The following is a 12,434-nucleotide window of genomic DNA, read 5'->3' as shown; positions in this document are numbered from 1 at the left end:
ACCCTAAACCCTAAACCCTAAACCCTAAACCCTAAACCCTAACCCTAACCCTAACCCTAACTCTAACTCTAACTCTAACTCTAACTCTAACTCTAACTCTAACTAAAACTTTAGTATATTTGATTTTCTTTATTTATTTATTTTTCAAAACTTATTAATATATATTGAAATCCTAAAACAAAAGAGTTGGGATTTTTTTTTCACTCCAAATGCATTCAAAGAACAAGGAGGTGTTTGCCCCCACAAATCACTCTCTTTCACACACCGTGATTGATGGGCAGTCGAGCAATGCATTTTGGGAGCTTTTCACAAAGTATCCTTTGCTCCACCTTCTTTACTAGTTTGATTTAATTACGTATATTCTAATTATGTTTTCTATAAAATTTAAGAATTATAAACATATCGAGTGATTTAAGTGATAAAAGAAAATAATATTCTTTTTAAAAGATTTAATTAGAGAACATCGTTTTTCTTATAAGATTCGATTTTAAATAGTTATGCATGTAGGATGTGTGCATATAACTAATAGAGTAATTTTTTTTAAACATATACTAATTTATAATTAGTTCTAACTATTAAAAAATTATTAATTTGTGTCATGTTTATATCATAGATATAGGTCCACAAACACTAGGATCTAGTTTGCCCAATTTTGGAGGGAAGTTGAGAAATGGGGGCATCTGAACTAAACCCCACGGCAGGCCACCTTCTCTTTCGGTCACTGTCAAGATTCAACTAACAACTCAATTACAAAAGAAAATAAAATAAAAAGTTGAAGTCTCCCCACTCTTTTTAGTTTTTACCAATTCAAACGTATAGGCTTCTTTATAATTAGTGGTTTATATAAACACCCCCTTGAGACAAGAGGCACAAACACTCGTACACCCAAAGGTGCAATGGACTGGTTCACGTGGCTGTCGAAAACAGGCCTCGACCCCTCCCTCGTCTACGAATACGCCCGCGCTTTCTCCCACAACGAGCTCGAAGAAGACGACATAGTCTACTTCAACCACGAGTTCCTCCAAAGCATGGGCATCTCAATAGCTAAACACAGGCTCGAAATCCTCAAGCTGGCCAGGAAACACAGATCAGGTGTGACCCCAAGGCCTGTGTCCAGGCTTCTTTTGGCCATCAAGAGAACCAAGAGGAGCTTAGCCAAGTACATCGGGACTTTGGTTTGCCGCCCGGATCAGTCGGCTCTTGTGGTGGTTAACCCGAGGAGCAGGTCCGGGTATGCTAATAAATGGAAAGGTGCAATGTTGAAGAGGAACAAGAAGCTGGTGTTGGGCACATCGGGGGGGAGGCTGTTGCTTACGAATGGGACTCCTTTGCTGGTCTCGGCTCCGGCTAGAGTCGAGAGCTTTTCGAGTCCCATGGTGTTTGATTACCACGAGGAGGAGAAAATGGATAAAGATGAAGATGGATATTGGTCAACTGCTGTTGAAGAGATCAGGTGGGATACTATGTTTCACGATTTGAAACCAAATTGAACAACATTCGTTTTCAGTTTGTCTCTTTTTCATAACAAACAACATTCAAGGAAGACAATCTGTGACGATGATGTTGGTCACTAATCGGCAGGTCTCTTCCACACACATTTATCAGTTCTGGTTTTTTTTTTTTGGATAAACAGTTATCTTTGATTTCAATGGTGAGAGATGGGATTTTTTTTGGGGTAGTTTCCACCAGTGTTTTTGGGGGTAGATTGGTAATTTTATCTTTAGTGGTGTTTCAGTCATGAAATTGTCTCCCCTGCCTTTTATCTTTGATCGAAGAAAGAAAAAGGTTAGAGTCAGTCTCTTTGGGAAAAAGAGAGAAAAAGGGGCACTTGCTAGGTATGGGAATGTGCAGAGTAAGAAAGCATTGTGTTGTAAATCTTAAAATGATTGTTTTTATTGGGGGATAAAAGTAGAGATTGTAATAGGGGAAAAAACCTAGAAATCTACAACGACATGCGTTTGTTTTCCTTTTTCTTTCTTTCCTTCTAAGTTTTCTTTCATATGATTTAGGAAATATTATTGCAAATATGGAACACCGATGCTAAGTGTCATAAATGGCATATGTTTGTGAATGAGTAGAATTACACTACATCTTATTCTGAACTCCATTGACCTTAATATTAAAGGAGAGAGTTGTTCCCTCTAAAGATCTCGAGTTCAAACGATTGTATTTATAAAGTGTGTATATATAAAGGGGGTAAGAAAATTCTGAACCTACTTAGGAGAAATAGAAGAAACGGGTAAAGTTTAGGGGAGCTTAAAAATATATGCATCCATTTCATTGAGTTCAGTACAAATATATATAAATACAATCGTATATTGGATTAAAGTCCCAAAAAGATAATGCAATGATTTGAGTGAATAATCGTACCTCACTCTGAATACGATCATTAAGCTCGATAGACAACTTGGGATATACCAGAGTTTCAAATTACATATCGAAAACATAATAATAATTGTGATATTATGGTAGCGTCGTCATCTGAAATTGATTTTTATGATTTTTACGAGAGTAATGGGTTCACACCAATAACAGTATGTCGCATTCGCAATTTAACGGGTAACCGTGGATTCCATCGATCACGGGACACTAAAAACGTGATTCCAATCACAAATTTTTCTTTGTTTAAAAAAAATAGAAGGTCGGGGAGGAAGAAGGCGAGGGGGAATTGAGAATGAAAAGATATATTTTTTATTTCAGACAATGAAATGTGGGTGTGGGTGTGGGGTGGAGAGTTGAGACTGTTGGCCACCCAATTTCCATTTGATGAATGGCGGAGGACATCGAATCGTCTTCGCTATCGACACTATGGATTTCCTCAAAGTTGCTAGAAGCAACGCCGACACAGAAATTTGGCTTTGCTGTTCTTCTTCCTCGTAGCTCGACTTGAGAGTAAAAGAAGATTTTTTTTTTCAGAGTTCAGACAATGAAATGTAGGGTAAGGGAGAGGGAGAGTGGTTTATTTCTTTTATTTTTTAAAATATAATTTTAAATAATATATTAATTTAACATCTCTTCCATTTTTAGAATTTATAATTTAATTCTTAGTTTAAAATGTAAATGTAAATGTAAATTTTTATTTTTATTTAATTTATTTTTAATTTCAGTAATCTAAATTTCTGTAATTTAAATTTTATAATTTTATTTTAATTATATTTAATTTAGTCATTTTAGGGTAAGTTGTGCGATATTTTTAAAAAAATTCATAACCGCGATGACATCTATTATGTCCGTAACCGTGATAAACGTGACGCGATCGAAAACATGAACGCTATTTAAATCCATGGTATCTGCAGCAAAATCTGCACCAGATATGATGACAACAAGAAGCTATTTCATGGAGCAAATCAAACTATAGAACAGGCATGCCACCACCTTTTACTTGGGGAATAATAACTTAAAAGATTTTTCAGATGTCGGAAGGTCGACGAAGACGAAAGGAACCAGAAGAATATAGCATCTGATAAACTGGCCGTATTCGAATTGTTAAGAATATGCTTAGGACAGTGCCTAGACCGCAGATGCCGGCTAAAACGAAGAAGGTGAGCCTGAAGCATTCAGGGCCTAAGCAGGTGGAGCTTCCTTGCTTAGCGACTTCAGCATCGTACACGTAACCTGCGAGCAGACCTGAGAAAAGAAGTGCACCTAGAGGGTTGCCCGTCAGAATGAAGTTGTAACTTGTAAATGATACCAAAATGTTTCAAGCCAAAAAGCATGCCGTTGGAACCATGAGAGAGTATAGAAAGCCGTAGCAGGCACCGAGCAATGCATTCGAAACATAGAGCGTGCCACCGAGAGCTAAGGCGGACAAAACAAACCCAAATACCATCAAGATTAGGGAGCAGGTCATCCACAATGTTCGAGGAATGGTTCTTGTCCTGCAAGAAAACCCGAATCTTTTGTTTGAATGGTTTCGGAAATATGGTGTTGGAAAGTGGGAGTTGCTGAAAGCTTGCATCTCAAGGGAATATCTGTTGATGAAGAGAAACTCTTTCGTATACATCTTCAAGTTTATTCAAGTAATTACTGCTAACCATAATTCTTGTACCACAATTGTTATTGTTTCCATGACTGACTAACTTTTTTTAATTTTTACAGCTCACATTTATGGCAATAACTGAAATGAACCGAAAATCAGTGACTGGTGGAGGAGTCTACATGGGGGCCATTTTCTTTGGCTTGCTTATGATAATGTTTAATGGAATGTCAGAGCTTTCAATGACCATTAACAAGCTTCATGTGTTTTACAAGCAGAGAGACCTCCAATTCTTTCCTCCATGGGCATATGCTTTACCAACATGGATACTTAAGATTCCAATCACATTTGTAGAAGTTGCCATATGGGTGTTTATTACCTACTATGTCATCGGATTTGATCCGAGTGTTGAAAGGTAGACAAAAGAAATGACCATGAGAATTTATTGTGGAACTTAAAGCCTTGGCGTATGTATACACAGTTGTTTATTAGCTATGTTCCGAATTGATGTGCAAGCAATTTGTCTGGTGCAGGTTGTTTAGGCAGTACTTTGTACTCGTTCTCGCTAACCAGATGTCTTCGGGGTTGTTTCGCTTCATTGCAGCAACCGGCAGAAACATGATTGTCGCCAACACTTTTGGCTCATTTGCTTTGCTTGTACTTTTTGCATTGGGTTGCTTTGTCCTGGCACGGGGTATGATAAGTTCTATAATCAGACATCAAACTTTTCATTACACTTTTTTCTGATCCGTTTTCTTCGTTTATTGTCACAGGTGACATAAAGAGCTGGTGGATATGGGGTTACTGGATTTCGCCGATAATGTATGAACAAAACGCATTGATGGTTAATGAGTTCCGTGCCAACCAGTGGAGTAATGTAAGGCTTTTTGAATCTGCATACCGTGTTTTTGCTTTAATATCTAAACAATCTTCTTATCTTTTTATATGTTCTTTCACATCAGTCTTTTCCGAACTCGACAGAACCAGCAGGAATCGAAGTTTTGAGGTCCAGGGGTTTCTTCCAAGATCAGAATTGGTATTGGATCGGAGTAGGGATTCACAATATTGTTCAACTTTTGCTTCACTATTGCTCTTACCTATTTAAACCGTGAGTATAGCGTAATCTATTTGTAACTTATTCTTCTTCATAAGGGAGAGCTAATCTTGTATCTTTTATCAAATAAATATGCAGCATTCGGGGCTTCTCGAGCCGTAGTATCTGACGAAACAGAAGGCAACGAACAAGCTAATGGAGTTGGTGGAAGCATTCAGTTAACAAACAATGAAAGTAGCTCAAATCATGTAACTGGATCAGGTATTTGGACTCAAATATAGATTTATATCCGTGTTATTATTTACTAGCCAATTTGCAGAATGCTAAATCCAGTTGATATGCAGAGAGTCAAGAGGATGTTCAAAGAAGCATCTCATCAAAGTCCTCGTCTATAACCGAGGCAACTGTTGGGGCCATTGCCATCAAGAAAAAAGGAATGGTTCTTCCATTTGAGCCACATTCCATCACATTTGATGACATTGTTTCTTCTGTTGACGTGCCACAGGTAACACAAGGTTCCATGTATAAATTCCATACATGTTCAATGGTTAGATTATTCTTTTTCTGGTTAATGTGGTCCATGGATATGAACGTTTATTCGATTGGTCTGAAACTCTTCAGGAAATGAAAGAACAAGGTATTACGGACGATAGGTTGGTGCTGCTGAAGGGTGTTAGTGGTGCTTTTAGACCAGGCGTTCTTACAGCTCTAATGGATGTTAGTGGTGCCGGTAAAACCACCCTTATGGATGTGCTTGCCGGTTGGAAAACCGGTGGTTATATAGATGGGAACATCACAGTTTCAGGCTTCCCCAAGAAGCAAGAAACATTTGCCCGGGTATCCGGAAACTGTGAGCAAAATGATATTCACTCTCCTCATGTCACTGTATACGAGTCCCTGCTCTATTCCGCTTGGCTTCGACTACCTGCTGAAGTTAATGCCAAAACTAGAAAGGTTGGCATTCACCAAACTCTGAGCTATTTCAAGTCTCTAAATCTTCTTTGATGCATGTTATATGTTTTTACTATGATAATCCAATAGATACAATTGAGTCCAATGAAATACCCCATTTTTCCTAATGATCACTCTGGTATGGCTTATGTTAACTGTTTGTGTTTCCAGATGTTCATCGAGGAAGTCATGGAACTTGTGGAACTGAACCCGTTGAGGCACGCACTAGTTGGTTTACCTGGTGTAAATGGTTTATCAACTGAGCAGCGGAAGAGGCTTACGATTGCTGTTGAGCTTGTGGCGAACCCTTTGATCATTTTCATGGATTAGCCAACTTCAGGGCTTGATGCAAGAGCTGCTGCGATATGAGAACAGTTAGGAACACGGTGGACACATGAAGAACAGCTGTGTGTACCATCCATCTGCCAAGTATCGACATATTTGAAGCATTCGATGAGGTGAGTAACTTGGAAGTCAATTTGGAAAGAGTTTATCTCATCATTGTTGGCTGTTCATACGAGTTTATAACTGAATAAAATATGAAATTGCAGCTGTTTCTTATGAAGAGGGGAGGACAAGAGATATATGTTGGGCCATTAGGACACCATTCTAAACATCTAATCAAGTACTTTGAGGTACGACGAAAATGGAAGACCCCAAATAACATAGTTAATACAACTTATTCTTCCAATGCTGTAATGTTCATCTTTCTGCAGGGAATTCAAGGAGTTAGAAAAATCAAAGATGGATACAATCCGCCTACATGGATGTTGGAAGTTACCACAACGGCGCAGGAATTATCTCTCGGTGTTGATTTCGCTGATATCTACAAAAACTCCGATCTGTACAGGTAATGATGAACAAAAAGTTATTTGATTCATCATGAGAACTATATCCGGGATAGCTTTCTTAGCTAACTCGAATTTGCTACTAATATGTATCATTAGTTAATGAGAAACAAAGCTCTTTTTGAAGATTTAAGCAAGCCTGCTCCTGGTTGAAAGGAACTCTGTTTTCCAACTCTCTCAGTCATTCTTGACTCAGTGTGCTGCTTGCTTATGGAAACAACACTGGTCATATTGGCGCAACCCTCCATATACTGCCGTTCGATTTCTTTTTACGACTGTAATAGCATTGATGTTTGGGACACTGTTCTGGGACCTTGGCTCAAAAACGTAAGCTACAAGCCAAACCAAAAAGCTCATGCTTAAATGTTGGTTCCCAGCAACTTCATAAATCTAACTGTCACATTGTGGAATTACAGGAATACTAGGCAAGATCTGACAAATGCAATGGGTTCAATATATGCTGCTGTTCTTTTCCTTGGTATCCAAAACGCTGCATCAGTGCAGCCTGTTGTTGCCGTTGAAAGAACGGTCTTTTATCGAGAAAGAGCTGCCGGAATGTATTCTGCCATGCCGTATGCCTTTTCACAAGTATGATTTTACGATTTTGAAACCTCAAAGAAAAACTTTGAAAAGCTTCGAAACTGTTAAAGAAAGTTAAACAAACTTCCATTTCTTTTGCAAATTGCAGGTCTTGATCGAGTTGCCGTACATTTTTGTTCAAGCCACCATGTATGGCCTTATAGTCTACTCTATGATCGGATTCGAATGGACGGCTGCAAAGTTCTGGTATCTCTTTTTCATGTACTTCACCTTGCTATACTTCACCTACTATGGCATGATGGCTGTTGCTATCACACCGAACTACCACATTGCAGCAATTGTTTCCGCTGCATTCTATGGAATATGGAACCTCTTTTCAGGGTTCATCGTCCCACGACCGGTAAATTGTTCTTTTCTTTTCTTTCATCAAGTGATTCTCCATTGTTCAAGATCATTCAGATTTCTTGACAACTTAACCAATTTTGCAGAGCATGCCTATATGGTGGCGATGGTACTACTGGATTTGTCCAGTATCTTGGACCTTCTACGGATTGGTTGTTTCGCAATTCGGAGACATACAAACACCCCTTCTGGATGGCGAGTTTCCCGGTCAGACGGACGAACAACATTTCAGAAGTTACTACGATTTCAGACATGATTTCCTGGGAGTTGTGGTTGCCGTAATTCTTGGTTTTACTGTGCTGTTTGCATCCATCTTTACCGTTTCCATTAGGTTGTTTAATTTCCAAAGACGATAGAATTTACTTGCATGTTAAATGTATGGCGTTTTTATTTTTGTACAAGTTTTATCTTTATAAGAAACACATTCTTTCATTGTAATTCAAGATTTTAATGAATAAAAAAATTCTCTTTTAAACAACTGTAAACAATACCCTTTGAAATCTCATCTTTGGACATATTCTTAATCTCATCACGGGTTTTCCCAGCTATTTTACGCCTCATGCCATTTAAGGAAGCATCGCGGCAAACGTTGGTGAGATCATCCCCACTATACCCTTCTGTTCGACGAGCCACTTCATCGATATCCACATCAGCAGCTACCTGCCACGTTACCACACGGACAAGGTAACCTCTTCAAGCCCAAGATGTTCAAAACACAAGAAATGGCAAACAAAATATTGATCTCATAACGGGCATGATACGTCCATACAAAATTTTAATAGGAAAAAGAAACTTCGAAAAGATTTGGTTTTAAAAGAGGCTATGAGCTATGTTGCTATAATGCTTTATCTTTCTTGTAGCACCATACTCTACACCCATGTCTGACATATAACCGGCATGGGTATAGGGATATAACTCTCCAAATATCCACCACTGTCGCCAAAAAGAAGAAACGACTTGTTCGTCAAATTTCTTGTTCTCATCAGACAAATAAATGAAGAAATTTGTTTTACATGAGATATGACCTTCCTATCATAATATTCTGTAAACATTTCAAATAATCTAGTTTTCAGAAGTTTATATATATATATATATATATATATATATATATATATATATATTAGGCTTCCAAAAGAAATATTTAAGTTTCACCATCACCATTATGCTACCAAAGCGACATTTCATTTTCTTGATTCATGGCATAACTAACTTTTAGCTGAAGTAATACCAAGTACCATGGAAACATATCAAATGTGCCATGACATAAAGCTGTAACTTGCGAGAGCCGAGAGTATTTACCTCAACTGTTTTTAAATTGATCCGAATGAGCTCCTTTCGACTCTCAAAATTGGGCAGAGGAATGTATATACGCTTTTCCAGTCGCCTCCTACATTCCATGAAGAACAATTAGATACAAAAAATGTAAACTAATAACTTTAATCATACAATCTCTCAAACATATGACGTGGTGCAAATATGATACCCTGTCAAATGAAAAAGACAGGAGAGAAAAAAATCAGGACTGGAACAAATAGAAAATAACAGGACCAACCTGAGTGCCTCATCTATGTCCCATGGGAAGTTCGTTGCAGCCAAAACCATCACTATTTTACGGCTACCGTCTTCATTTGTGCCTTTATTATTTACACCATCTACCTGAACAAGAAGTTCAGATTTTACCCTTCTAGACAACTCGTGCTCCCCGGAAGCCCTAAACCAAATAAAATAAAAAGATGCATTTAAGGTAAAGATTATGCAAAAAGCCATGCTAAAAAGGAAGAGAGAGAGATCAAAGCACCAATAAATGCCCAAATGAAAAAGAAGAAAGAGAGATCTGTGAAAATTTCTGAGTTAAAAACATTAAACTACTGGCCCACCATCATGCTAGAAAATATACACAAAAATAATTAAACTTCGTACATCAAGAATATATGAAAGTTAACTGTCAAGATAGATCCCAGATAACAGCCAAACTGTGCAGTATCAAGTGGCAAACTTACCCACGGGCATTGCAAAGAGAGTCAATCTCATCAATAAAAATTGTAATAGGAGCATAAGCTCTTGCACAAACAAGCACCGGACCATGCGCTCACTCTCCCCGCGCCACTTCGAGGCTAATGTAGCTGAGGAAACAATGAAAAAGGTTGTACCACACTCAGTAGCAACGGCTTTAGCCAGAAGAGTTTTGCCAGTACCAGGAGGTTCAAACATTAGAACACCTTTCCATGGTCTCCTAATACCCTAAAGACAAACAAGAAAATAACTCAACCATTCGAGCACTGTACATGTTAGTATAAACACATTCAGATACGAGAGAAAAAAAAAGATATGCAGAAAAGTTAATTTTGTAAATTTCCGGAAATTTCAAAATAAAATTACTTCCATGTTAATGATTTTCCAAAGTCAAAAAAATGCATACAGAAAACTAAAATTAAAATTAATGTCATTGTGTCCCTTTATTGAATGCAAAACCAAGGCAAAGAAATCAGAAGAAATAACAGATTTTGTTTTTAAATCAGAAAATGTGACAGAAACGGGAATCAACTGGCAATAATACTTTAATAGCAATCCAGCTGCAAGTACCTGAAAACATTCAGGCATCCATAAAGGAAGAACAACAACTTCCTGTAAAAGCCTTTTTGCTTCAGTCAAACCAGCAACATCATTCCACCTACTCCAGGAGTTGTTTCTAAAACATCCCTTTCTAACATTGCAGCCAAATCTGGATCAGGTCCCTCATACTTTGACCTCTTAGACTTTCCATCTTCAGCATCGTCATTCTGAGAAATTGCAAAAGCAAATCAATCACCAAAATATTGAGAACGTTGAACTAAGGTAGTTTAATCTCGAAATAGAAAACTGTTCATATCCCTAATTATTTGGGGTTGTGTTTGTGTTAAAGCCGCATGCAATAGTGTTTTGAACCTAAACATGTTAGGCTTTATACTGAAATTTTAAACTTCAATTAAACTAAAAAAGAAATTAAAATTAACAGGCAAAATGTGTTATCAACCAGAACTTACTGCTTGACCAGCCCTTGCAGCTCTGGCCCCAGTGTTAGTTCTATTTGAACCACCTGCCTTCAAATCACGTCCAGTTGCAGCACTTATAGTATTGCCACGGCCCCAAGCTCTATCTTGTGGCGATTTCCTTGTGCCTGCTTGACCAGCCCTTGCAGCTCTTCTACTTGAAGTGTCCCGACTTGGAGGCCTCCACACATCAGGATCATCCATCGGGGCACCTGAAGAAGTCGGGTACTAATCTAACGGTTGGAATACAAAAGATGACTTAGCATGAATTGGCGAAGAAGGGCGCCGCCCATTAGGAGCTTCCTTAAATGAACTTCTCTCAGAATCCAATTGCTTCACAACTTCTATCTCCCCTGATAGTGCTTTCTTCACATTCGTCCATTTTGCACTAATTAGCGGGTCATCAAGACTGGTTAGATGCCTAAAAATGCATACCCAAAAAAACAAAAAAATAGCTTAAACAATGGTTAAAGTAATGCATCTTTTACCAAAAATTGAAACAAATAAGTAAATTATGAACAGGTAAACTAGAATATTTAAAATTTATAACTACAAACTACAATTCATTTTCTTAAAATTGGCATTCTGAACAAAAGGAAAATCCCCAGCTGAAAATGTCAACAATGTTTGCAGTTTGCCTTAACCACTAATGTAACTAGCTTAACTGCGAATCAGAACTGTATAGAAAACCGGAATTTTAAAGGCAGCAAAAATAGGGGGAAAATTAGCGGGTGAAATTACAGAAAAGGAGTGGAAAACAAAAAGAGGAAGAGAAGTTACTTGTTGATCTGAGCAATGGCACCATCAAAGAAGATAATGGAAGTGTCGTAGAGGCCTTCGAGAGCGTATTCTCGAGCCAATTTCAAGTGATCTTGCAATCCAGCTAGCGAATTTCCGATCATTTCGATTTCACCATGAAAATCCCAAAAGAGAAACAGCAAATCTCCCAAAGTTTAGGCCCTAGGGGTTTAAGTTCGAAGAAGAAAAATCTTTCTCCAGTTTGGAGAAAATGGATTCTCCTTGACGGCGACGTTTGAAGTTCAAAACCAAACGGGAGGTAAGGAGATTGAGGTACGAAAGCTGGAAATCACGCTTTATCTCGTGATGGGTTTACGGAGGTAATAGAATAAAAGATTACTAGAGAATAAGATTATTAAGAATGTTGTATTTTGTGTTTAGTTTGTTTAGTAGGAATGTAAGATTATCGTATTTGATTAAAGGAATAAATGATTATTGGAATGTATATTTGATCAAATTGTTCTTATTATATATTTGTATAATATTACAAATTGTAAAATATTTATATATTTTCTTTAAAACATTAAATTCATAATATTTATATATTTTTTTACAAAATTAAAAATATAAAAAATGTTTAATGAAAGGGTAATTTTTTAACACCTGAACTTCATATAAAATTTTAATTATAGATTTTTTTTGTAAATCTAAAATAATTTAAGGATAAATTTTTAATTTAACCTTCGTATAATTTTTATTATTCAATGACAGAAGAATGATATTTTTGAAAAAAAATAAAAATTTAAGGGTATTTTAGTCCAAAACGCCGATAATGTTACATTACCTAAGGGAATGGAGGTAATGACATTCCCGGTAATATACCCACAAAAATCTAC

The 12,434-nt window shown here is 37.3% G+C and overlaps 1 protein-coding gene and 2 pseudogenes across 1 annotated transcript; 2 read left to right on the top strand and 1 right to left on the bottom strand.

Annotated features, from left to right (window-relative positions):
* The first annotated feature begins 877 nt into the window (after positions 1-877).
* Positions 878-1,951, top strand: LOC120195808. The gene has a single exon (XM_039197745.1). The coding sequence runs from the start codon at positions 897-899 to the stop codon at positions 1,488-1,490; it is 594 nt and encodes a 197-aa protein (XP_039053676.1). The 5' UTR covers positions 878-896; the 3' UTR covers positions 1,491-1,951.
* A 1,915-nt stretch (positions 1,952-3,866) lies between these two features.
* Positions 3,867-8,161, top strand: LOC120195921 (annotated as a pseudogene).
* Positions 8,162-8,218: 57 nt separating this feature from the next.
* Positions 8,219-11,802, bottom strand: LOC120195919 (annotated as a pseudogene).
* Positions 11,803-12,434: the final 632 nt, after the last annotated feature.

Source organism: Hibiscus syriacus, unplaced genomic scaffold (assembly GCF_006381635.1).
Source record: "Hibiscus syriacus cultivar Baekdansim isolate YM2019G1 unplaced genomic scaffold, ASM638163v2 tig00117021_pilon, whole genome shotgun sequence".
NCBI lineage: Eukaryota > Viridiplantae > Streptophyta > Magnoliopsida > Malvales > Malvaceae > Hibiscus > Hibiscus syriacus.
This window is presented reverse-complemented; position numbering and strand designations above follow the sequence as displayed.

Coding starts and splice junctions, on each gene's coding strand:
- LOC120195808 (XM_039197745.1), top strand. CDS start 897: ATGGACTGGTTCACGTGGCTGTCGAAAACAGGCCTCGACCCCTCCCTC.